Source organism: Anthonomus grandis, chromosome 7 (genome assembly GCF_022605725.1).
Source record: "Anthonomus grandis grandis chromosome 7, icAntGran1.3, whole genome shotgun sequence".
Lineage (NCBI taxonomy): Eukaryota > Metazoa > Arthropoda > Insecta > Coleoptera > Curculionidae > Anthonomus > Anthonomus grandis.
The window spans coordinates 19,298,770-19,325,987 of record NC_065552.1 but is presented as its reverse complement, the minus strand read 5'-3'; the positions used below and the strand labels follow the sequence as shown (position 1 = coordinate 19,325,987).

General features: G+C 31.8%; 2 protein-coding genes and 1 long non-coding RNA gene across 11 annotated transcripts in view; 1 reads left to right on the top strand and 2 right to left on the bottom strand.

Moving 5' to 3' along the window:
- Positions 1-2,618: 2,618 nt before the first annotated feature.
- LOC126738737 (ATP synthase subunit C lysine N-methyltransferase) lies at positions 2,619-9,804 on the bottom strand. The gene is made up of 4 exons (XM_050444174.1): positions 9,555-9,804; positions 4,279-4,458; positions 3,243-3,424; positions 2,619-3,044 (listed from the first exon to the last, which is right to left on the bottom strand). Exons 1-4 carry the CDS (start codon positions 9,646-9,648, stop codon positions 2,895-2,897), a joined length of 606 nt encoding a protein of 201 aa, XP_050300131.1. The 5' UTR covers positions 9,649-9,804; the 3' UTR covers positions 2,619-2,894.
- On the bottom strand, positions 6,880-7,506 carry LOC126738738 (uncharacterized). The gene is made up of 2 exons (XR_007661428.1): positions 7,234-7,506; positions 6,880-7,174 (listed from the first exon to the last, which is right to left on the bottom strand). It is a non-coding gene; the product is annotated as an uncharacterized LOC126738738 (long non-coding RNA).
- Positions 9,805-10,627: 823 nt separating the features above from the next.
- The window catches only part of LOC126738231 (protein suppressor of sable), a 38,918-nt gene continuing 22,327 nt past the window's right edge, over positions 10,628-27,218 (top strand). For 3 of the 9 annotated variants that reach the window (XM_050443466.1, XM_050443465.1, XM_050443457.1), the window contains exons 1-7: positions 10,628-10,837; positions 11,035-11,200; positions 22,806-23,275; positions 24,642-24,799; positions 24,976-25,202; positions 25,983-26,133; positions 26,211-26,409. In XM_050443466.1, the coding sequence (XP_050299423.1) occupies positions 11,166-11,200; positions 22,806-23,275; positions 24,642-24,799; positions 24,976-25,202; positions 25,983-26,133; positions 26,211-26,409 (1,240 nt within the window). In that variant the 5' untranslated portion in view covers positions 10,628-10,837; positions 11,035-11,165. Of the gene's footprint in view, positions 10,838-11,034; positions 11,201-11,859; positions 12,126-22,805; positions 23,276-24,641; positions 24,800-24,975; positions 25,203-25,982; positions 26,134-26,210; positions 26,410-27,218 lie in introns of those variants that run through there. The other 6 variants (XM_050443459.1, XM_050443460.1, XM_050443458.1 and 3 more) reach the window with 6 other exon arrangements.

Genomic DNA, 27,218 nt, shown 5'->3' with positions numbered 1-27,218 from the left:
CCAAATTTTTTTAATTTTCTTCAAATATTCTATACACCACCTGACAATTCCATTACAGCAGCTCTTTTGTTAACCATCTTGAGCTTAAATCCAAGTTTTATCAGGTATCTCCGCAAGGTTGAGACTAAGAAATGTTTGTCCCTTGCCGATATGGTATCCTTAACCATCTCTATGGTCAGAACCTCATTGTTTTTGTATTTAGAATACACAACTTTCCTTAGCAATTTGGCAATATCCGTGTCAAGTCCCTTTGAGTGTCCTGCATCTTTCCTTTTTATTTTGTCTTTAATCCCTTTTTTACAGGCATATTGTACTAAAGGGAAACTGTTAAAAACGCTGTTTTTTGCAAAGCACTACAATCATTTGTGAACTGAGGATCATTCCTTAGACTGTTATAGACATTTATAGATAAATTTGTTTGGCGTCTGTACTTAAACAATTACGTTTTAAAACTGCTTGATTTTCCCCTGTAGCTTCTACTTCCCTTGCTTCTTTTTGGTTCCTCAACACTAGAAAATGAACTATCAGAACTATGTAAGTCTAAATCACTGTCCAGTATTGTTCTCATCACAAATCTTATTGTCTTTCTTGTGCACCCACGGTCTCCATAAGCCCGCATAAACACTTTCCTCTTCATTTGTCAAATTTTCCCAGGGTCAAAACATTTTAAGGTCTTTAGGTATAATACCAAAACAAATCCACATACATAAATAAAAAAAACACACTTTCTCACAGTAAAAACTGCAAAAAATTTAGACGAATACAGGCCAAATTCTAAATTCTCCACTTTCATAAACGTGTAAAAAGCAAAACCGGCAAAACCCATCAAATAATAATAACTTCACATGACCCCCCCTCCCAACTATTAAAGGCGATAGATAAACCCATCCAAAAACTATTTTAAAGGCGATAGACCCATCTTTAAAGATCTCTTTAAAAACACGTCGAAAGTAATACAAAAACAGCCCAAAAATTTATATGGATACGGCACCGTAATTCTCAAAATCATTGGGATAGAGAGTGGGACAATCACTTGCACAGCCTAAAGTAGGAATCGCCAGAACGCAGGTGTTCTATCTTTGTTTAATAGACTGGCTAAAAAGAGGTGACAAATCTGTGAGTGTTGGAATGGTTAAAAATGGTTTGTAAGATGCTTGGATTTTAGTCCGCGGTCAATTTTTTGATATTATTTTCTTGTGATATATCAAAGATTCTAATAGATTTTTGAACTGGACTTTACACTCTTTAATAAGATCTAGTCACTGCTGAACATCAATACATTTACACAAAATAGGAATTAATGAAAGCTCAAACTGTATATGTGGTCACCCAGAACTACTACTAAATCACATCCTTTTTGATTGTGCTATGAATGAAATAAACTGCAAAATAAGATATGCCTTAAGAAAACTAAAGGAACCAGTTAATGCATAGTCTATATGTGCAAACCAAATCTAAAGCCACTCAATCCATTGTAGAAAACCTAATCAGCAATGGCATACCTTTGTAACCTCAATGCATGTATGTAAATAGAGTTTTTCTTGCTTATATGCTTACATATAACTCTAATTGCTTACATTATGCTTACTACCCCAGCATGTCAATTCTTTTACCCGGCTGTCTTGTGTCTCTGATAACCTTAGAGCCAGAAGAATGTCTATACTGTCTAGTCACCATAAAAGGCATGGATACCAATCCAGGCGTGTCCAGGCACACCTTTCATTGAGGCACAGGGTTTGGGCGGCCGTCAAGAAGATGCGAGTGCATAGTAGCAGAGGAAGAAAATAGATTGTCATTAATTTTTATCCTTGCTATTGAGCTGACTTGATTATAACTCGCATTTAACGTAAATTTAAGATGCAATTTAAGCATTTTTATCTAATTTTGATTTTAAAGTTGCATTTTGATTAAATTTGGAAATAATGGGTTTTTAGACTTATTTTTTAAATTAAAGGTATGAATTTCGAGATTAATTTTAAAGTGACTTAATAAGTTCATAATTCGTTTAATCCCTTTGGAGCAACATTAATGTTCTGATATAAATTTTTTAATGATTTATATTTTTTAGACCCACAATAGCCTCTTTAACATCTTATTCATTGTGTAGTTGAATTTTTAAAACATTTACTGCGCAATCCTTGGCATTCAAAGATCCATTAATATCATTTTCCAATACTTGAGGTTGGGAACATGATTTTAAAAAACGGTTTTCACTGGCTTTTTTGGATAATATTTGGCTTTTCATAAAGAAATAAAAAAGTAACTAACTTTTATTTACTAAAATGATAGATAAAGTGGTTCTTCTTAAAAATGTGAAAGAAAAATTGTTAGTTATGCGAAATTTAAAGAAAATGCCATTTAAGATAGCATTTACGCTTTCTGTTGGCCATTTTTACAACTTGAAAATATTTTTCATCGAATCTTCCTGACCGATTTACCCAATATTTTTTGTACCCCTAAGTTATACGACGAACGGTTCCCGAGATATAGCTGAGGAAGAGTCTCGGCACTTATTGGGTCACCCGGTATATTGTATAACTGATCATTATTATAGACAAATCTTAACTTATGACTAGATATATTTCCAAAGAGGTACTATAATAAGTCTATACTATAAGTTTTTGTTTTAAAATTAATTGTATTGATTATATTTCTTACCATAAAAATTTACAATTTAATTTTTGTAAATCTCAATTCAGTGCTTTTGACAGCTCTGGTCTCAAGACAAACATTTATACAGTGTTTATATTGACTATAGCAAAGTTGTACTTAATTACTCAGTTGTATAACAGAATATCACCTTAATTTAACATATACAGCAGAAATCCTAAATACAAAATAGGACTGTATTCAATAAACAACTCATATGGCGAGAAATACGCCTTCTGTATTTGTCAGGTTTCCTTAACATTGTAGATCCATACAGTGTCTATTCCGTGGCCGATTGTTTTTATCGGGGTAAGATTGGGTAAAGGAAACCTACAAGCTATTACATTGCACTCTGGTTTGCATTCTTTAATAAATTTCTTTTCAAGGTCTGCCATCTAAAAGTAAGTATGAGAATATGTGAGATAACAAATTGTATTTACCTGTTTTTGTTATTAGAAAATTAGTAATAATTTCATAGCCTGGGCGAATTTAAGAGAGATCAGGCACTTCTGACCTCTAGTAAAATAATTAATTGCATAGAAATATGACGCCTTTTCGACACATTGTATTGTGCCATATTAAATTTAACTCACCATTTGTTCAACACCAAATATAACAATATTGTCATATTTTCCAACATTGTACTTCCACAAATCTTTCCTATAAAACTGTGTCAGTCTTGTCTGTCCAGATTTGAATGCATTAAATTTTGAGTAAAGAACCAGCCAAGGATTTAGTTCTACCCCATCTGATTTAAATTTATTCTTAGCTGCCTCTAAAAAGAAAGCATATTCAAAATATATAATTTAAAATTTATTATATAATACAGGGTGAGTCGGGAGGAACGCACTAAACTTTAGGTGAGTATTGTACACGTGAAAATAATTTTAATAAACTCATATGTTCTTATCCGATTCTTATTTGTTTTGAGTTTGTACGATTGTCCGAGCTGTATAAATTTCCACACATCTATTCAAATTTAGAATATGCAAATAGGGTTTTTGTTTACGGCTTTTGTAATGGGAGTGCTACAGCTGCTGTTTAAGTACACCGTCGACGATTTCTCCACCTGACAAATCGAGACCAAAGCGTAATTATCAGAATTTTTTAAAACAAGTATTCTAAACATCAGGATGCAATATTTGGACAAAGGTTTTCCAGGACTATAAAATCGTCGGGGTGGTCCTATTAGTTGGCCTCTAAGATCGTCAGACCTCTATCTACTAAACTATTGTTTGTGAGCTGGTTTAAAGTTTTGAGGTGTAGAAAGTGAAAGTCGACACTCGGGAGGCCCTAATTCGATACATTAGAAATACAGCAGTGTGTCAAAGAAAGACATGAATCACTTAGGAAAGCAACAAGGGGCCCTTCGCAGACGAAGTAGAATGTTTTTAGGGGTAAATAGCGGTATTTTTGAACAGTTGTTGAAACAATATAATTAAAACAATGTTAATGTAGGAATTTTTTTTGTAATTACGCTATATTTTTAAAACAAATGAGAATCGCATAAGAACTTATGGTTTTTTTTTAAATTATTTTCACGTGTACAATACTCACCTGGAGTTTGTTGTGCGTTCCTCCCGACTCACCCTGTATATGACAGTGATTAGACGCTGATTTCTAAACTACCTATAACTATGCGACCATCTCCAGATCCTAAATCCAGCAACGTGCCTTGTCTCCCTTTTAAAGCTTGAAAGATATTGCTTAACTGTTCAGTGGTGGCTGGAACGTAGGGTAAACAAAATTTCCTCAAGGCTGGTGTAACAAAAGGTGTGCAGATAACTGTCAGTCCGAAGGCAACGCCACCTGCAAACAAAATAAGCTACATTATGAGTCCTCTCCGACCATAAAAAAATTCCACACCACAAAATAGTGGCATTTTTAGAGGCATGTCCAGAAAATTATATAAAAATAAAAATAATAATTTCAACAAGCTTATCGATAAATGTATAAAAACTTAATTGTCTCATATATGCAATAAAAATTGAAGAATTTCTACTTACTTAATGGTAGGTAAACAAAAATAATATTGACTTAGTTGACAACTTTTAAGTACTTATTGGAATAGTTATCACTTATTGATTATATTATTTATAAATTAGACATATATTAATTAAATTAATTACATATTTTTTGACTATACATTTTTAAATTATTTTTTCATTACTAAATTTAGATTCTTAGATATGTTCCACCTATTTATTTTTCATTTAGAATAATTTCTACTATTAATTTCTAAGGGAAGGAAATTATATATTCTAGGTGCATTAAATATAATACTTCTTTATGTGCTTGAAAATTTTAACCCATGGTCATGTATATCTTGTATTGAAGTTATGAATGTTTTGCAAAAAATTGTATTGAAATTATGTCTTTCGCAATTTTATTACTGCTTAATAAAAGAACAGTAATCTTAATGCACACAATTTTTTATATATATTCCATTAATTAATCTAATTAAGTCTAAAATGTTGGCTACTTTTAATAAACTTTCTGAAGGATAAAACTTGTTTTTAATTAAAAGTTTTAGTAATTTTTCTTAGGCAATTGCTTTCAGTAACAAAGTCTGCTTCACCTTCATTCGCTGCACTCCAAACACACAATTTATATATTAGAATTAACTCAACTAAGGATTTATACTCTAAATTTCGATTTTTCTGAGAATCTTTCTCAGTCTAAGAATTTAGAATTTATACTGGGTTCCCATAAATATCGGTAACTAATTTAACACGAAAATTCTTTTAACAAAAAAATTAATTTTTAAGTTAAATTTTCCTAGTCCGAAAGTCGAAGGCAACCAAGATACAGGGTGATAGAATGTAATTTGTTTGATTTTAGCCATAAATTCAGCATTTTCTTTCGTTTTTAACAAAATTTGAAGTTTTTTTTTATATGGCAAATCTTAAAATCAACCTTTTTTAGGCTTGGTATAATTTAATTTGTTTTTTAGAATATGCATTGTGCAAACAGTTTTGCTTAAAAAAGTTGTACTACAAAAATCTCACTACGATTAAGCCTTTTCAAGATATTTGCATTTACGGTATTTAAAAAAAATCTAAATGTTGCTGCTGGCGCCCTCTATGACATAATTTTCAAAAAAGGTAATTTTAAAGTTTGCCCTAAAAAAACCATTGTCTAAATTTTGTTAAAAACAAAGGATAAATGCTAAATTAATGGCCTAAAAAAATATATTAAGTTTATCATCCTGTATCTTGGTTGTCTTTGACTTTCGGACTACAAAATTTAATTCTACCTCATTTTTTTTTAAAGGAATCTGATGCTAAATTATTTACCATTATTTATGGGACTCCCTGTATAACTCTTATTGATGTGATTATGCCCATGCGGTTTCTTGCGATGATATTTACATTTCAAATATTGAAGCTCTGTGGACAATTTAGCATAATTGTCAATAATTTCTAAAAATGTATGTGCACAAAGGTCTGTGTCTGGTTCACCAAAAAAATTCTCCTTATCTTCATGTTGAAAGAAATCGTCTATAATTTACAACATAAACGAAAAAACCCAGTCTCGGTCTAAAAACTATACAGTGAGGACGCGCAAGTTGAAACAGTTACAATACACAGGGTGAACCAAAAATAAGCAACGACCATCAACTTCAATTTTTTAAATGGAAACACTTATTTTTTATTCCTTTTTTGAATTTTGCATAGAATTTAAAAGTATTTTGTATACCGTGTGCTATACCTAATACTAATATTATTAATAAATTTGCAATTGTTTGGGTCATTTCAGCATATTCAAACATGTTTTTTCATAGTTTTTTAACAGGTATATTTGAACATCTATTTTTTATTCCATTTTTGAATGTATTACTTTACGTAAATGTTAGTAAGCGTCAAGTGCAGTTGCAAAGTTTAAAAGTATGGCACGTTTAAATGAAAAATAAAGAATTGAAATGTTGATGATGGTAGGATATGGCAACAAGACTCGAACACAGGCCGAAGTTCGCGATCTGTTTAACAATAAGTTCCCTATTACACTGGAAAGGCCTATTACACGTTCGGTAGTAAGCAAAATTTGAAAAAAGTTTAGAGATTTTGATCATGTTAGAGACAAATATGATCTGGACCGTCCCACACTTGATCGAGATATTTTGCTCGATTTCCAAGAAAATTCACCTAAATCAACTCGACAAGTTGCTGCAGATCAGTTGGTTAGTAAATCATGTGTTCACGTCAAATATTTGCATAGGAATAAATGGCATCCATATAAAATTCATTTAATTCAGGAGCTTATTGAAAATGATCACATCCGCAGAATAGAGTTTTGCGAAATAATGATGAATAAACGTAATGCAAACCCACAATTCTTAAGTAAGATTGTTTTTTCCGACGAGGCAAGTTTTTTTTTAAACGGTTCTGTAGATAGGCAAAATTTTTGGTATTGGGCACCAGAAAATCCATACTGGATGGCAACACAATTTCCCAAGAAGTTAAACGTATGGGCAGGAATTGTGGGCACGTCAATTGTGGGTTTTTCATTGAGGGCGCATCTACCTCTGAAAAATATTTAGAGTTGCTTCAAAATCAGATAGTACCTAGTTTAATTGCACTTTACCCAAATGGTGAAAACCCATTTATACCGGCAGATTCGATATGGTTCCAACAGGATGACGCTCCCCTACACTATTCGCGAACAGTACGAGATTACCTTACCAACATTTTTCCAAATAGATGGATTGGAAGGGAGGTTTTATTGAATGGCCAGCAAGGTCGCCAGATTTAATGCCATTGGATTTCTATCTATGGGATTATCTAAAATCTAAAGTTTATTTTAATAAACCTGAAAGTTTAGAATTAAAAAATATAATTAGAACCGAAATACAACAAATCCGGCCTCAAACAATAAGTAAAGTATTACAAGAATTTGAATATCGACTTGGTTATGGTCAAGAAGACTGGCAATAATTTGAATATTTATTTTAATTTTTTTGCTTTGTTTTTTTTATAAACTGTTCCAAAATTCATGGTTATTTATAAAAAAATTTATCGCATATTTCTTAATAAATATTGAGGTTACATATATACATATTACAGGTATACAAAATATACTTAAAATTTTAAATAGAATTAAAAAATTAAATAAAAAATGTGTTTCTATTTAAAATTTAAAGGGGAAAATGAAACTAAATTAAATGAATATAATATAGTTTTTACATATGTTGTTGAAAATCAATCTTGCCCTTATATAAACATCTGTTGCCTTCTAAAACAGTCACAGTGAATAACAAAGACCCTATTTTTCTAATTCCAACTTGTTTATAAAATAATCTATTGTCACTAAGTATATTCTACATTTAGATTAGTGGAGAAGAACATGATATAAATTGTGAATAATATCAAACTAATAACTACAGTATATTTTGTAAACTTTGATAGTATTAAGTAGAAGTTTGATGAATAAACAACACTTAGTAACAAACTAGGTGGTTTTATTTTCTGGTTTTAGCTTATCAAGGACTTCAGGGAAATTATTTTACAATGGTCAATAGGGATTATATTCTATCTTGCCTAATTACATATAAGATAATTACAGTTTTAAATTTTATGTTAAACACACAACGGGCACATTTAAAAAAACAATAAAATTATTCTCGGTTCAATTCAATTAGTTAAATTTCTCAAAAGAAAAACACTATTATATGTTTTTCAAAAGTTAATCTTTGGTGCAATTTTTTGGTCCTAGAAACTTTATTTTATCAGGATTATTTAGAAATTCAGTACGTCATAATGTGATAATAATGCTTTCAGTTTTATTTACATTTAGGTTAAAACAAATTGCCTAATCACTCACAGAGTTTGTGCAATCCAGCACAGCTTCTTTTGTGATTGGATCATGAAACTGGTATCATTTGCATAGACAGCCACAAAATGGAACACCATGGTACACTGATTTAACTGCTAAGAGTTTAGACTCAAAAGAAGCTACTTATCTTCTATATTTATCAGGTAGCTCTCAAGGAAAGTTCAACCATTTCCAGTAAAAGAGTTTTTTAATTAAGATGCAATGAGATACACACTTAAAGGCTTTGGAAAGATCACAGAAAACTGAACCCACCAAAGTTTTTTCCTCAAAGACTCTGACTTTGTAACCACAAAGCCTTCCTGTAGTTGACCTACCTTCTCAAAATCCAAATCAAATAAAAATAAACAAATAACTTAGTAGTAATTAGTAGCATAAACTTGCTTTCAAAGTATTCAGTTTCTTTTTTTCAATAGTCACTCAAACATGTTTGGGAATACCAGGATCAGGGAAATAGGTTTATAGTTTGTGACACAACATTTATCACTGTTTTTATAGGTTGGAATGGTCTTGCTGATCTTAAATGAACTTGGGTGGGTTCTTTTATTAATACTAAATTTAAGAGAGCAATTAACAAATTTTTTACTGACTTTACATGTCTCATATTTAGTCCATACTGCATTTTGCCTTTAAGGTATCTATGGCCTCTTGCACATCATTGAAACTCATCTCAGAAAACAAATAGGAATTGTTGCTAAGGTTTTACTTATTCATATACCCTTTAAATAGGGTTATGAGCAAAGTTAGAGAAGATAATAGCTTTTCGGCTACCAATCAAAAGAAAATTAAATTCCTCAGGGTCAATATTGACATTAGATTTTGGTGACACTTTTTTTTCTACTAGTTAATAATGTTCCAGGCTGAGCGTGACGTATTATCAGAATTTGAAATATAGTTTGAGTTAGCCCTTATTTTTGAATTAGTTATTTCCTCTCTATATTCATTTTCTTAGTGCTTTTTCTTTCAGTTTCAGGACAGGGTAGTTCAACTCTCTACACAAAAGGAGATAACAAGTGAGTTAAAAAGATTAATATTATTTATTGCTTAGTTTATTTATTCATTAAAATTTATCTTACCAGTAAACCCTACTAAAATTTTGCCAGTGAAGGAAAGGTGAAATATGGGCTTGTTAACAGCTGACTCTAAATGTAGGGCTTCATATTCACTCATTATTAATAATAACTTGCGACTTTCCTTTCTGTGATACTTAAAATAATATCTATAAATCGATTTCACGATTCCATTTCGACTTTTTCAAACTTCAAATTACATAACCTAAAGTTGAAATCTTGGATAAAATTGTCTCACAAAGTCACAATCAACTGACATCCAAGACAGAAAACAGTCTCTCTCATTGGTTCTTGCCTGGAAGGTAAGAGAAGGATGGAGACAATCCGGGAAGAAAAATTATATTGATTTAAAAAAAATATTTTTGTAGTATATTATTTTTAGTAATTTTCAACGGCTTTTGACCAATAAATTTCTTAGGTGCTGGAAAAAGTATACGAATTGCAAAATATTTATTGCAATTTTGCAATTATAATTTTACAGCTAAATGCACATTACAGATTTCTCTAGCAAATAAAATGAGCCAAGCATATTACTTCCACTTTTTAATCATAGATGGGCACAGTGACTTAATAATCTTAGGGAAGCTTTAAAACTATTTTTTTCATTAAAATAATGAATTAGGCTCGTTATTATAATTAAGTCTATTTTATATAAAAATATTATTTTTCCTGTTCAGTTTCAATAACTTTCGTCAATAGCATTTTATAATAGCCAAAAATGTCAAAGAAAATACACTTTAACAGTTTAGGTGTATTTTCATAGTGACATTGAAGGCGGATATTTTCTTGAATTTTGAACATGTCGTTAGTCAAATAGACGTTTATGAGAAGCAACTTTTTTCGTAAAAAAATTTACAAGAATTCTAAAAAATGGCATAAAACCTTATGTACTGGTAACATAAGGCCTAAAATATTTCCCGATTCAAGTTGAAACACAAGCCAAGCGGACACGCGAAGGTGACGAAGGTCGAAAACCTTTCAGATGTTGATGCCGTAATGTTCCGATTGGTAGAATGTAATGAACGCTCTCCGCTGATTGGACGGTTTCTAGGGCGACGAGCTCAATAATCCGAATTCCGTGGAAGAAAATCATTTGTGGTCTCCTCGCCAAAGAGAATAGTCGGTTAAAAACATGAAAATATGAGTAATTTTAAATATTTATGTCTGTCCCATGAGCTGCTCAGGACAGATAATAGTGAATGAGTGACTTTTTCATGCCATTTCATTAACATATTCCTGCCTAGTGAATATAATTAGGTCGCAATGGCGCTCGTATGTGATATACCAAGGTTTGCATCAATTTTTTCGCCAGAAATTTCATATACTACCCGTTCCGAGACGAAATTATGATTAAATTCCGTTGAAATCGAATATTTATCGCGGAAATGCTAGACGAAACGTCACAGTCTAGCATGGTTTTCATCATCAACGATGGGCGTTGGCGCGAGCATTTTACTTAATTCTAATAGTAATCTTTTTTCAACAGGGCTCTAATTAAGGCCAAAACGAGGCTGATGGCTTTCCCAAAGTTTTCATACAATTCGTTTATATGAAAACGGCCAAAATTGCCGAATTTCAGGCCTTTTTATAAACAAAAACCTGTCCGTCATACGTGGCATGGCGTACACTGTTGCCAAATTTTTACATTTAAGGTAATAAATCTTATTTTTGTTAGTTATTAAGCCAAATAGGGATTTCTCCTAAAATTACATAACCTATTAATCATATTATTTAGTAAATTACATAATATTCATTTAAAATATTCTTTTGTTCGGAACCAGAAATTAATCTTAAAAAAAAAATGCATTTGACCTATCAAGGTTAGTGACGCGATGCCGCGTTCCACTATTAATTATTTTCACATTCAACTATTTTTGTATTACTGATCAAGCAACTAGGGAACTAGGTAGGCTTTTGTTAATTTATTTTTTTAGATAGTAATATTAGTTGTTTTTCTAAATTTCATAAAATTTAATGTAATCAGGTGATTCATTTAACTTAGGTAGGTTGATAGACAACCTTTATTGGGGTAATTTGGATTGTAATAATTTGTTTAATTATGAGTAGGTACCAACTTGACTGTATTTCCTAAGAATTTTTTTTAATATTCAAAATCAAAAAAAATTTTCATTTTAAGGCTTCTTTTTTCATAAATTTTATTAATTAACATTTTTATGACTAATAATATTTTATTCGTTAATATTTGAACATAGCAGCATGGTGACGTCAAATCTTGTTCATTTGCGCATTTCACGAGTTGGCAACGGCGTCATCGAGTTAATCACTCACATGGGAGAGGTTTAAAGTTGTCCTTGTGAAATTGGATTTTTTAAAATTCCTTTTTTCCTATTTGAAACAGCTGCTGCCGCTCGCCCCATCTGACGCCCTTTTACGAAAACCCGTAAATAAATGCGGGAATTTTGAAAAGTATTCGATTTCAGCGTAGAATGCCAGGAAATAAGTAGGTTTTTCCTTTCGTAAATGCCTACCTTTTGGGTAGTAGATAGTTTTTTTTTAATGAAATGGTGAGGAAAGGAAGCATTTTCAAAGGCGAGATTTAATAGAAATTTAAAGTGGGTAAGCGAAATACTATAATGAAAATTATATCTTTTATGTAGGTCGCCATTATTCTTTCATAGTTTACCTAGGTTATCTAGTAGTTTTAATGCTGCCGTACCTATGTATAATATTCAATTATATAGGTAAAATAGATACAATAACGTGATTATGTTTTATTAGTATAAAATACTAATATGGTTAAGGACACTCAGAATAATATTATCTCAGTCAACAAAATATTTTGTCATTCAAAACAGAACCCAACAATTTGAATAAATCTAAAAATAGTCCGAAAAATTCCATATATTGCCAGGTAAATAAAAATAAATGTGGGTCTGATAATGTTATAGCGGATTTTAAAGAGAGAGTATTTGTATTGCTTTCGTTAATATACGGGTGACGTGTCGATAAACCCTCGTTTCTATGAATGCAACTAATGTAGTTGTTTATTTTTTAATAAGGATGTTTATTTTGTTAATATTTTCAATAATTATTGTCACCCAGGTTTTTCTAAAAATATGTCCCAGACAGAACTACAGAACTATAATAAATGCGGTAAGCGGAATCTTTCAATTTGAAAAAAAAAATGGATTTATTGAAGAATGATTTGAAAACAGATATGAGCCGATTATTTTTTTATATATTGTTCCTGTGAAGTTATCCATAAAATGCCAGCCATAAAGTTACCGCTCCGCTCTACCGGCCTATTATTTGTTTCAGGCCGGATATTTTTAAAAACCTAAGGAAATGGACATAATGTAAGAAACATTATATAATACTGCTATTTTTTATCTTTTTTATTCTGTCATTCTATAAAAAACAAATTTAATCTAAAATATACATAAATTTAAATTCTACCTCATAAATAAAAATGAAATTTGAACGAAATCCCGATTTTTTCTAGAATAATGCCCTCCTAGTTTTGGTATAACAGGGGTTTTTGGGACACTCTTAGGTTTACACTGACACAGGCTTAGATAGCTGCCCACCTCTTCATAATCTCTAAAAAAAATTAAATTTGAACGAAATCCCGATTTTTTTAAGAATGTTTATTTAGTGCCCTCCTACTTTTACGGAAATCAGTATGCATGAGTTTTATTATAATAGGGGTTTTTGGGACACTCTTAGGTATACACTGACACAAGTAAAGATAGAATAGATGCCACCCCTTCATAATCTCTAGAAAAAATTAAATTTGGACAAGATCCCGATTTTTTCAAGAATTATTATTATTTAGTGGCCTCCTTCTTTTATGCAAATCCGAGTGCATGAGTTTTGTTATAACAGGGGTTTTTGGAATACTTTTAGGTGTACACTGATACAAGTTTAGATAGTTGCCACCCCTTCATAACCTCTAGGAAAAATTTAATTTGTTGTAAATTTAATGTTTATTATTTAGTGCTCTCCTACTTTTACGCAAATCCGAGTGCATGAGTTTTGTTATAATAGGGGTTTTTGGGACACTCTTAGGTATAACCTGACACAAGCTTTTAGATAGTTGTCACCCCTTCATAATCTCTAGAAAAAAATTGAAATTTGAACGAAATCCCAGCTTTTTCAAGAATGTGTATTATTTAGTGCCCTCCTACTTTTATGTAAACCATTCTTGAAAAACTCGGGATTTTGTCTAAATTTTTTCTAGATATTATGAAGTGGTGGCAACTATCTAAACTTGTGTTAGTGTATACCTAAAAGTGTCCCAAAAACCCTTATTGAAACAAAACTCCTGCACTCTGATTTGCACAAAAATAGGAGGGCACCAAGTAATAAAAATTCTAGAAGAAATCAGATTTGACCTCGTTCAAATTTTATTTTTATTTATGAGGTAGAATTTAAATTTATATATATTTTAAAGTATCGAAAGAAAAAATATCATAATATTACAATATAATATGGCATCATAGATCACCATAAACTATCAGAAATAATTAAATTGAAATAACATTATTGAAATATGTGTTAATGAAATAAATATTATTTGTCCTCATTATGCTCGTTTTTTTAGATTAAATCTATTTTCTAATGCATAACAGAATAAAAAAGATCAAAAAATTCGCAGTATTATATACTTTTTTACAGATTCTGTACATTTGCTTAGGTTCTTAAAAATATCCGGCCTAACGCAAATAGTAGGCCGGTCGCGCCGAGTGTTAACTTTTTGGCTGGCATTTTATGGATAACTTCACACAAACTTATATATTTATATTTACCGGGTGACACAGAAAAAAGGCAAGACTTAATAATTTTTTAAAATAAACAAATTAAATTTTGGTATATTGATATAGAATAGCTATAAGAGCATCTTTTGATATATTTTGTTGTTTTCCATCACTTCCGGTTTATCAGGTTCCCAAACAGGGTAGATTAAATTTATTTTTTTCGGTGTTAACACCTAGGATCTATTTTGAAGTACCAAAAGTTTGACATTTTATTGGATGTTACGAGCTTACGAGGCTTTTATTTTTGTACACAAAAATAAAGAAGAAGATTAGTTAATTTTTATTATTTTTAAAAAACAATAACACTTTTAAAGATTTAGAGGTTATGTCCAATAATTCTTTGTCTAAACTGATAAACGGCCTTCAACTGACATTTTGTTCCTAGAGATAATCTTGCACTATAGATAATCTTTAATAAAAACAATTTTTTTTGTGATTATATGATTACACATTGAAACTGTAAACGCATTCGTGGCACCCTATTTGAAAATAAAAAAAAAATTTTCTGTGAGTATCAAACAAAAATTAACAAATGTAGTATCATTGTTCTCAGAATATTATTTTCGATCGAAATACGTAATAATATACCAAGTATCCCGTTTAAAATAAGAAAGTTTCTGTCACTTCCGATTAAACTGGAAGTGACGAACAACAACTGGATATGTCAAAACGTGCTCGTATAACAATTTTGTGGATATACTAAATTTCATTCGTTTATCTTAAATAGTAAAATAGTTATTAAGTGTTCCCTTCTTCCTGTGTCACCCGGTATATACAAGGTGTCTACTATAAAAACCGCCAAACCTTAAGAGGTGATTAAACAAGTCATTTGCAACAAAAAAGTCGTATAACATTTTTTTCGAAAAGTTGTTAGTTCTTCTGGTATTTAACATTTTTTGATTTTATCAAATTTCTTTGTTCTTTTTATATAAACAAGAATATCTCCGTTATTCTTAATAATACCACATAAAATTTAGATATACCATTTGAAAGAGAATTAAATTTGCTATAAGATGGGTATATTTAAGCTTTTGAGTAATTATTTATACCGGGTGTTATCAGAAGTTAAATGTAACATTTGGGAAATGTGCAAAATTAGTGGTATCTTCTTCATTGTCGTTTTTCTAAAATTTGGTAAATAGGAACATGTTTTTTTTTCAGCAAAAACTACTGCATTTAATATGCCTTCCAATGATCTACTTACTTTTGTGATATAGCTATTTGTTTTCACAGCAATGTCATGGGCAAAAGAAAGAAAACCACAAAAATTGAAAATTTTCAAATTTTATATTTCTTGATTGACCAAAATTAAAAAATCAAAATTTCATTAACACAAACCTAAAATTATAACAATTATTCAAAATGTCTTCCCTCTTGTTCAATACATTTGATGCATCTTCTTCTGACATTATCAAGGGTTGAACGGGTTCAACCGGGGGTTCCGGGGTCAAAGGGTTCGAACGGGTTGAACCCGTTCAACCCTTCTGGGCGGCCATCTTACCGGACCGTATCTTCCGATCCATTTCCCTAAAGCGTTGATTCAAGGAATTTGCATAATTCTGCCATTATAGGCTGGGCATCCGTCCATTTGAAATCAAAGTTCCTGTCTAGCAGCTAAGGGGATTTCTTCCAGAAAGTCAACAAGGTCATTATTTAATAAATTTGAAAACCATTGGAATTGAGCCGATCAGGAAGTATTACAGTCCCGAAAAGGCGGCATCTCTCATTAATCCTATCCATACGTTGACCCTCCTCTCACGCTGAAAATGTGAAACAACAGTCGCATAAGGATTTTCTGTATGCCATATATGGTTTTTTTTTTTTTAAATTCATTATTCCGGCTCTTGTAAATGTTGCTTCATCTGTCCAAAATATTTGATCTGTTCCCCACTCTTGCAACTTATTCAAGTACCACCTACAGAATTGAAGCCTCACTTCACCATCCACTGGCAATAAATCCTAGACTTTTTCAAATAAAACGGATGCAAATAATTTTTTTTAAGAACTTAATGCAGCACCAAAGCGGCGAGTACTTCTAGATCTATCTTCTGTAACAGCTCTCATAATCGCAGGTTCTTGTCTCCAGCGTTGACCATTTTGACCACCTTCTCTAATCCGCAAACCTCGAAAGGAACCAGTTTCCCCACAGCGTCTGCAAATGTGCTTCTATGGGGTTGCCGTCTATTAGGAAAACGATGCGCATACTCCCTTGCTGCCTCCCGCGAGTTTCCATTTGCTACACCGTAAGTAAATAAGATGTCCCGATTTTCAATGTTTGTGAAACGAGGCATTATTTTTTTAAGCACGTTTAAATCAAATTACTTATTTAACTACTTTAAGTCGAAGTGAAAACTTAATGACAGTTCTTGTCAAATTGTAAATATCTATGCTCTTGTTTTAAAATCAAGTAATACATGGTTTGTGAATTTCCTTCTTTTGCGGATTCATTGCCATTTACAAAAGAAGGAAAACCTGAATTTTTTCTTAAAGAATGAATATCGCGATATGTTATTTGTTTACGGCTTCTCTAATGCAAATTCGTGAAGTTGTTGTGTTAGGGAAGATACATCTACAAGTACTCACCGTATTGGTGCTCAAAAGATCAAGAAATATAAAATTTGAAAATTTTAAATTTTTGTGGTTTTCTTTCTTTTGGCCATGATATTGCTGTGAAAACAAATAGCTATCACAAAAGTAAGTATATCCTTGGAAAGCATATTAAATGCAGTAGTTTTTGCTGAAAAAAAACACCCTATTTACCAAATTTTAGAAAAACGACAACGAAGAAGATACCACTAATTTTGCAGATTTCCCAAATGTTACATTTAACTTATATAAGACCCGGTATAAAAAATTACTTAAAAACTTAAATATACCCATCTTATAGCAAATTTAATTCTCTTTCAGATGGTATATCTAAATTTTATGTGGTGGTAAGAATAACGGAGATATTCTTGTTTATATGAAAAAAACAAAAAAATTTGATAAAATCAAAAAATGTTAAATACCAGAAGAACTAACAACTTTTAGAAAAAATGTTATACGACTTTTTTGTTGCAAACGACTTGTATAATCACCTCTTAAGGTTTGGCGGTTTTTATAGTAGACACTCTGTATATAGGGTGGGCCAATCAAAACGAAATAAGGCTGATATTTCATCTATTCCTTGTTAAAACGAAATCGTTCGGACCCGTCGATTTTTATTTCGAGGGGGAAAGCAATCACAAAATCTTAAATAGGATTAGGGGTCAAGTGATTTTCTCTTTATTTAACGATTTATTTTTTCTTAAAAAAACTGTTAAAACACGTTAATTTTTTATCATCACAGTCTTTTGTGCTTTATTTTAAAAATAACTCACTACCCTCACACAGGGATGGGATGCATCCCTTAAATGAAAATGGGGTTAAACTTCATGTGATACTTCCATTTAATGGTCATAAAAATCTCTTTTCAACAGGTCCAACAACAAAATCTTAGAAAATTGAAAGGCTAAAATTAGTAAACAACTTTCTTTGAGTTCAACATGTGCACAGGGGCAAGGGAGGTGTTTTGTTAACAAACATATTCATTGATTCTCTGTTGTCAAGTTTACACACATTTTCAAAAGAGGAAATTTTCAGCTATATATCAATACATATAATAATCTTAATTTAACTTATTAATGTTAGATTTTGGATTAAAAATAAAAAGTAGAAATAGACATATGTTATTCTAAGAGCAAAAATAACATCTTCAAAGCAAAAAAAAATTAATAACATTCTTAGTACTAAAACCGCTTTTAAAAAATTTGAAACGGCACGACCGCAGGCAAAAGCTGATGTAATCTCGTGAAATTTTTTGTTGACAAACGGCTTTGTGCATTCGGCATTTGTGAAGTCCTGTGTTTTTTCTTTAGTTTTTGGTTGAAAAAATGAGTCATTTCAGTGTTTTTGTGAACTGTTAGGATAGTAAAAACTTGTGTCGCACCATGGGATAAAGGCGATTTAGGCCGATATTTTAACAAGTAAATACCTATATTGTCTTAAAATCATATCAAGGGACAATCGTCGTCATAAACATATAGAATAATAAGAACTTATTAAGAAATCTATAGTAATTATAAAAAAATTAATTTCCATAAAAATGCTTTTTATTTAAAGTATCCAGACAATAATAAGGATTTTGTTCAGAACGACTTCGGAAATTAAGAAGCATTTCTGGTATAATGGCCCGTCATTCATCATGATGCGCTGGCGTAATTCATTTATTGACTGACTGAGTTTGAAAAATAAATGTTAAATACTAAATTTGGATTATTCATTATTTGTTAGGTCATAATCTCGCGAAATTCCAAACGTGTGTCAAAATCATCTTCGTTCAGTTGTTGTACGAGATGAATCTTGTAGGGGTGAAATGTATGTCTCTTTAAAATTCTGGGAATGCTCGTCCGAGATATGCTTCACACTACTGTAAAACTAATGTTTATCTGGATTCATTTGATTCAATATCTGAGCTGCAACATTAGCCCATCGACATGTTCGAAATTCAGTTCACTCAGCCACACTTTTTCTGTAGTTAAATTAACCATTTTAGAATTAAATAAAATTTAAATAAATAAACTAAATGTAAATATTTGAAATTTCTAAGGAAGGAAAACCGCATATTTGTAAACATAAACAGCATTCCATAACAGAAAAAAAATTAGTACCCATTATTTTTTTCTTCAAATGATAAAGCTAGAATTTACATTACCAGTTTTAAGCGATAAATCTAAGAAACACTCAATGTTATAATGGCTGATGCGGTATAAGTTGAAAAGAGAATTGATGACCATTAAATTGAGGTATCACATGAAGTTTAACCAAACCCATTTTCATTTAAGCGATGAAGTTCACCTCCGAGTGCTGTTAATGAGGAAATTGAAAATAAAGCACACAAGGTTTCTGCGATATATAAATGAACGGGTTTTGTCATTTCTTCAAGAAGCATACAATTTTCTCAAAAGTGGCTGCATACAATTAAAAAAAAGTGGCATTAAAAGGAGAATTCAATTACCTTTACAATAAATTCACTTGACTCCTAATCCCATTTAAGATTTTGGGGTTGGAGTTCACCCTCGCGAGGAGGTTAAAATTGCAAAGCTGATGATAAACACAAAATCTTTTCCCCTCGCCCCTCAAAATAAAAATCGACGGATCCGCAATATCAACCTTGTGGAGAACTTTTAACTGGAACAAATTCGCAAGCGCTCTTGAAAACATATTTCAGAAAAACGCGAAGAGAATTCTACTTTTTGATGCATTTAAAAATCCATTTAAACAAATTCTTTTCAACCCCTCCGAAAGCGCGAAACCTACCCCAATGATTTTTGTTTTAATGGGATGATGGCACTTATGGCATCTTATACGGTGTACTTTTTTTTTAAACAAATGAACCCATGATTTTAAATTGAAAAAACTGTTCTTTTTAATTTTTTAAAATTTAACATTTTACTACTGTTACTGTTAAGTTTTAAAAGATGATGAAAAGTAATATAAATTTTTGAGAAAAATACTCTTTTTAAATTAAGTAACTGATCAAAATGAAAACAATTTACTTCTTGAAAAAGCCCTAAATGATGATATAATTCTGTTTGTAAAGTTCTTAAAAAATTTGGCGTAATAATATAATAATTGAATTTATCTGATCTTCTGTTTTAGTTCTTCAGTATTTCTGGGTATTGTAGCATATACTTTATCTTATGTCATACATTAGCAGAATAATGAGGATATGCACGATCTTGGTGAAAAAATATTCTTTCACAAAATTTCAATTATCAGTGGTAAATAGTCATGCTAATTCTGGTACTAATATATTTTATAAAATTCTTTGTTAGTTGACTTTTTTTGCGATTTTTTTAAAATGTTTTGGGTTAAATATTGAAATATTGAGTGTTAGCTAATTTCTTTCAGTTCAAAATACTGATATACCGCTTGTTTAAAAAAATCAGTCGGTCGTGTCGAATTTGTTTTGAGGAGGAAAAATTTCGTGCATACCATTGCAATTTTAACCCCCTTGCGGTAAGCTTCAAAGTTTTGAATGGGACGAATTACAGAATCAGTTGCAAACCGAAAACCAATTGCTGGATAGTAGAAAATTAACCTATCGAAATTGCTGTTTTGGGCCACCAGGCCACCACATTTACCTTTAATGTGTGGGATATCTCGTACGAGCATTCACAGAATTTTAAAGATACATAAACTTTATCCCTACAAAATTCATCTTGTACAACAATTGAACGAAGATGGTTTTGACAGATGTTGGAAATTTTGCGAGATTAAGACCAAATAAATAATAAATAATCTAACTAAATTGTATATTACATTTATTTTTCCGATGAGTGTTTGTTCTAAACAGAATTATTAACCGCCACAATTGTCGATACTGGTCTAACGAAAATGAACATCTAGTCAATGAGGTTCACACTCAACATCCTGAGAAATTAAACGTCTAGGTAGGAATTTATGCCTATTGTTTAATTGTTCCTTTTTTATCCAACGAAATCTTAATGGAAAACTGTGTCTACAATTATTAGAAGACGAGATCAATCCTGCCTTGATGAAAACGTTAGAAAATAATAATAATTACACTGCCGAAGAGTTGAGATTTGAGCAAGATGGTGCACCTCCTCATTATACTTTTGCTGTTCGAGAATATTTAAATCGGACGTATCCTGGTAGATGAAGCGAGCGAAGAAGACTAATAGAGTGGCTCTTAAGATCACCTGACTTGACTCCCTTACGTTTTTTTTACTTGGGTCACTTAAAAAGCAAAATTTACAAAGAGTTAATAAATGAATTATTTTATCTTTTCTGTTTTTTCCTATCTAGGGTGATAAATGTAATGAGAAATGTAGAAAATATTTCTTTATTTTGTTTTGGACCCCTTGAAAAGAGAATTCAATTACCTTTGTATGAAATATCAGCTTTGTTTCGTTTTGATTGGCCAAAAATTTATTACATACATTACAGTAATAAATTTTTAGAAAAGAAAGTTTGATAGGCTTGGCAACATTCCAGTGTTAGTAGACATGTAAGAAATATTTTGACATTCTATACGGGTATACTGGGTAGCCCTAGATAACTGGAACGGAAACACTATTAGCCTGTCCAAGCGTTAGTCTGGTAAGAACCAACGGTTATTGTCAAAAATGTGAAATGACGTCACGGTTAAGGCTATCGCTTAGATGGGATGTTTTAATATTGCGGTCGATCGGTTATTTGTTTACATGTATATTCTGTGGCGTTGTATTATGTACATGGATGTTGTTCTTAAAACTTAATTGTTGGACGGAGTTTGAACAAAACCCACTTGTGGTTTTACAGTTCTTACAAAATATTGGGCCTAATGCATTTTTTTTTTGCAAATATATATAATATTATAGTCTTTGTTTATATAATCCTTTTTTGAATTTTGTCAGCTGTCAACCGCTATAACTTTCCTCCTAAGCAGGGTTACTGGCGGTTAAACCGATGATGTCATTTGACGTCTCTCGTTTAATACCAAATGTCGCATTTATGAGGCGGTATTTACTTTTGGTTTTAACCACCCCTCGCTTGGACAGGCTATATAACTTCGTCGCTTTTTAAGCAAAACAAATAAAATTTGGTATGTATAGGTATGCAAATGTTAATTTTTTGACATAATCGTTTATTTTCTGTGTCTTTGGGTTTAGCGGGAAATTGCTGTAATTTTATTACACTTTGTTGACATATAACCTCAAAATATTCGCTGTGAATATGGTTGTGTCATCAGCAAACAGTAAATATTATTATACCAATTATTATATGCTTTATTAAAGCAATTTTTTAAAGCAAAACACTATCTGAGACACAGTCAAATGCTTTGGTCAAGTGTAGGCATGATACAACAAGCCACTCCTTTTGATTAATTTTTTAAAATAGACCTGTCTTATTAGCCTGTTTGAAATCATCATCATTTCATACCCGGTCACGAGGGAAGTTCGTGTTCTAATTATAATGAGAATCAATTCATGTCAATTATGTCACTATTAAAGAACGACGAGTTCTGTAGTCATCATTAATGTCTGATTTGTTTCGTCAAATTGTCATCACCTCATAGAATCCTTGAATTACTCTAGTTCGGCAAGCACTTATTTTTTCCATAAAGTTCACTAAGGAAATTTCTTTACCTTTACTGGTTCCAAATATATAACTTTTGACATTATCAACGTCTTGTCAAAGCTGATTTGTTTGCTCTTTTAAAGATTTTGAACAGGATATATTAGGAATTATTTTTAACGGCCTATAATAACCTATTGTTCTACATTTTTTTAACACGCACAGAACAAGACAAATGTCCGAAATTGCTTTTTAAACTTGCTTCTTAAAGAACTACTGTTCTATAGGATGGGTCTATAGAACAGAAGTTTTCCTGTCCTTACCATTTTCTTAATGAGTGGGCCAAGAGAAACACTTAAAATACCACATCTTCTCACAGTATGTCTTCTAGCGAACAACCTCCAGAGGCGGAACCCGCCAACCCCGATGACATCGAGGACGGCGAAATTACAGACGATGATGACGAAGAAGCTCCTCCAGAAGCGGCCGCCCAACCGGAACCCAATCCCGCAACGGCCTGCGCTCACCCTACCATTCCGGTGATCCGAAGACATGGAGGAAGCGTTTCCGATACGGATAGTATCGGGGCTTCCAAGGAGCAAGGAGAACTTGGGGGACGGGAAAAGTCTGATGATAGGGAACGTGCTGATGAGAAAGATAAGTTCTCGGATGGTAGGGAGCGCGGCAGGCATAGAGATAGGAAGAACAAGGATATTAATAGGGGAAATAGCAAAGAAAAGGGGCATCGGCATATGACAGAGGCGGAAAAAAGTATATTGCACTTGAGGAAGAAAGAGAAAATGCTTAGGGAGAGGGAAAAGTGGGAAAAGCCTTGGATTAAACCCGAAGGTATACATTCAATGATAATTCTGATTGTTTCTTTTATTCAATTAAATCATAAGTAATTGTTTCATCAGCAAGTTGAATATTTCTGGAACATTTTATTGGATGTGAATACTCTACCACTATTCTTTGTTAGGTTGACAAAATGGTCTACCAGTGAGAGGGTTTTTGGGTAGCAAAAAAGTTCTACACACCGGGTGTCCCAAAATTCTTTTAACAGCATAGAACTTCGTCTTTTTTGAAGGTACTAAAAAATTTCAAAATGCGTTTTTTATGGAAGACTATGCTTTTTTCAAAAATATTTTCAAAACTACTTGAAACTAATTCATCCCTGAGAAACCACCCCTAACTTTTTTCAAATGACACCCCCATTTTTTAAAAAAAATTTTAATAGCATTTTTAATTCTGAATACAATAAAAAAAAATATTTTTCATTAATACGATTGAACGAATACATTGAATACGATTCAATTATTAACAGCAATAGTGCTGTACCTCATTACACTAATATTATTTTCCTATTGAATTTTAAAACCCAGCGGGTCCTGGTGGCACATTTTTGGGATTTATTTATTAAATAATTATTTGTTGACTTATATACTTGTGTATAAATCAATAAATAATAGTTTCCTTCAAAAACATAAGAAAATTGCGTTTATTTTTTTATTTTTGTAATGAAAAAAAAAACTTTGTTCCATTGTATTCAGAATTAAAAATGCTATTAAAAAAATGAGGGTAGCATTGGAAAAAAATGTTAGCGGTGGTTTCCAGGGGATAAATTAGTTAGAGGTGGTTTTAAAAATATTTTTGAAAAGAGCATTATCTCCCATAAAAAAACGCATTTTGATATCTTCAAAAATGGCGAAGTTCAATGTTGTTAAAAGCATTTGGGACACCCGGTATAAAACTACAGATAATGCTCTTTCACTACATTTAATGATAAAAATTTGATAAGAAAATTCTTTAACTACGGTCAAAAGTTTACGTTCTTACCCTTAAATCCAGGCTCAGGAAATATTATTTTTACTGATATGACAAAATAGGAATCTATTTGAATTGAATTAAATAGAAAATTGGATGTTGCAAGATGTGTTTCAAAGCTTTTTATTTGGTGCTTGTTGGATCTTGGGTGATAAAATAATTGCCTCAGAACTTATTTGAGGTAGACTCTTCTTTGCTTATTTTTTCACGAATATTCGTAATATTTCATGAGAATATTCTCTAAAATAAAACACATTTACTAAAAAAACTAGCAATAAAATATTCCAATCAATGCAAACACTGGTACAATATTATTAATATTTTAAATTAGAAATGTTAATTACTATATGTACTTTTCTTATTTGCTTATACATTTAATATTCTTTCACAGATGATGATTTTGCAAAAAATATTGAGAAAACACTCGCTAGCATTCTGAACAAAAAAGAAAAAGAAGTGGCAGCCTTGAGTGCCGGCGAGGATGCGGTCAAAGATGATGAAAAAAGGACAAAAAAGAGGAAAAAGGAAGGCAAAGACAAACGGCCAAAGGTAAAAACTAGTAATAGAACTTAGTAAATAATGATTTTAACAACACTATTAATAATTAATACTTGTGCTGAAAATATATTCTCATTAATCAAGAAACTGCGATCAAATTATTCCGTATATGAATACGGTATATTAGTGAAAGTCAACTCCATAAACCTAAATGTCTTTTTTTTTAGAACAAACACAGAAGAATGATGGATTCTCCCCGCTCAGAAATTGACGAAAACGAAATGCTAAATATTAGAAGCGGATCACCTTCAGGTGCCGAACAGAAAGTTCAAGGACATCCTCCTGCTGGTTCTTACTTGCCCATGGAGCACCAGCACCACAGGCGCTCCAGGACGCCATCCAGATCTGATGATAGTTATAACTCTGAGTTAAGCTCAGAGGAAAGAGAGGAGAGGTAAATGAAAATTTAGTCCAATTCAGAACGTAATAATTACAATTTATGTTTAGTATCCAAAGTGATTGTAGAACAAACCTAAAAATAAGTTTGACAGGTCAGCTTTGGGTGAAAGTTTTAGCTAACCTTAAATAAGAACTTATCGCTTTTTAGTAGTTGTAATATACAGGGTGTTCAGCTGAAAACTTTCAATGCGGATATCTCTCAAAGTAAAAAAGTCAGAAAAACCAAGTTTGGTGTCAATGTTTTATAGATAAGGAGGATCATATGGGTGCTCAACCCCTTAGGCTCCATGCTCCCCAACGTCTAAATCTTAGACGGTCGATTCGTGATACCTCAAATTAAAGGGCTTTTAAAGTAGTATCTGCGCAATATAAAAAAAAATTAATATAGGTCCAAAATGTCCTAATTCTACCTAATATCTACTTGTGCCGTTTCTTCAAGTACTCTACGTTGAACATTTTTTTTTGTTTGCCACCGATCATGTTTCTTCAAATGTCAAAATCAGTTGCCACATGTAAGTTTGAGTTTTTTCCAGGATTTCCCTCATCAAGTACTTAAGTAAAGGTGCAACTTAAGTGTTCATAAATAACAACTATGCAAATGATTGTAGCTAAACTGTAAAATGTCCAAATGAAAACTACTCAAAAAGACTTTTAATTTGAGGTATCAGGAAAAGGATGGTGCCATTTAAAAGTTCGCCCCATGACCTAAATATGCTCTCAGATATAGTTTTTCCTTCCACATAAAGATTATATTGTACAAATATATATTTTTTAGAGCAAGACGGAGGATGGGAAAACAGCAAAGAAAGAAAAAAGAAAAGAGACAACGAAGAGACCGAAAGAGGAATCACCGCGAAGACCCCACAAAAGCTTTACAAGATTCTCAAGGAGTTTGTGTTTTTTATTTACAAGGGAAATGTCAAAAGGTCTGTAAAACACCTGGAAAGTTAGGTTTCCTTTTTCTCTTGATTTTTATTAAACTTATGAGTTTTCTTTTACATAGAATGATTGTCCATACTCCCATGAAGTCAGTCCACCAATGAAGTTAGAATTATGCAAATTTTATTTGATGGAGTGCTGCGCGAAAGGAGAGAATTGCTCGTACATGCATAGCGAATTCCCTTGTAAATTTTACCATACAGGATTACCATGTATCGCTGGGAAAGATTGCAAGTTTGCGCATGGAAAACCTCTCTCTGATGGTAAGGTTTTTATATTCCTTTAACGTCATTACTGGCTATTAAGTACTCTATATACAGGGTGTTCATTTGAAATCTTCCCACCACGGATTTATCGAAAACCACTGTTTAAAAAAAAAAAACGCCGAAATACGTCAAAAGGTTTGTCAAGGGGGACAACTTTCTAACCTAAAATTACTTCACCCCCTTTCACCCATTGCCCCCCAGGGTCATCACCTTAAAAATTTTAAATGGCATGGGGTATCGAGTAATAGCTTGTTTAAAAGGTCTTTCGAAGTCTTTTATTTTGACGTTTAATTTTTTTAAATCGGTCGATTCGTTTTCGAGTTAAAATTAGAAAAATCTTTGTTTATCTTAATTTGTTCAGATAGAAAACAAAAACATGAAAATATCAGTTTTTATTTCAATAAGTGTTCAAAATGTTGCCCGTTAGGGTTTGCCAAATGTACAATTCGTTTATAATTTAAAACGGAAACTACCAACATAAACAGGAATATCGAAGATTAGACATGGAAAAAACTAAATAACAACCTGAATTTTTTTCCGCATTCTTTTCATCAACACAGATATCCTGGGCGAACTGTATTTATTGTTATACCTGCTTAGTTATTTATAGTTGCTAAGGAAAATAAAGAATTTATTTTGCCGTCAGTTACATTTGTGACAGTCTTGGAATAGTGAAAATTTATTTGTTGAATTGAAGATTTTACTTCCAAAATGGTTTACACACTAGCCGAAAGAGTGGAAATTATTCTAATTTATGGTGCCCAAAATCAATGTGCTCGGCAAACTGCCGTCATGTTTAACGCCAG

What these genes read in the sequence shown, in the direction of transcription:
- LOC126738737 (XM_050444174.1), bottom strand. Translation starts at nt 9,648, where the DNA reads ATGAGTGAATATGAAGCCCTACATTTAGAGTCAGCTGTTAACAAGCCC. An exon ending in AGATGGTCGCATAGTTATAG is followed by an intron (nt 3,425 to 4,278) that starts GTAGTTTAGAAA and finishes CTTTCTTTTTAG; the next exon opens with AGGCAGCTAAGAATAAATTT. An exon ending in TATTTGGTGTTGAACAAATG is followed by an intron (nt 3,045 to 3,242) that starts GTGAGTTAAATT and finishes ACTTACTTTTAG; the next exon opens with ATGGCAGACCTTGAAAAGAA.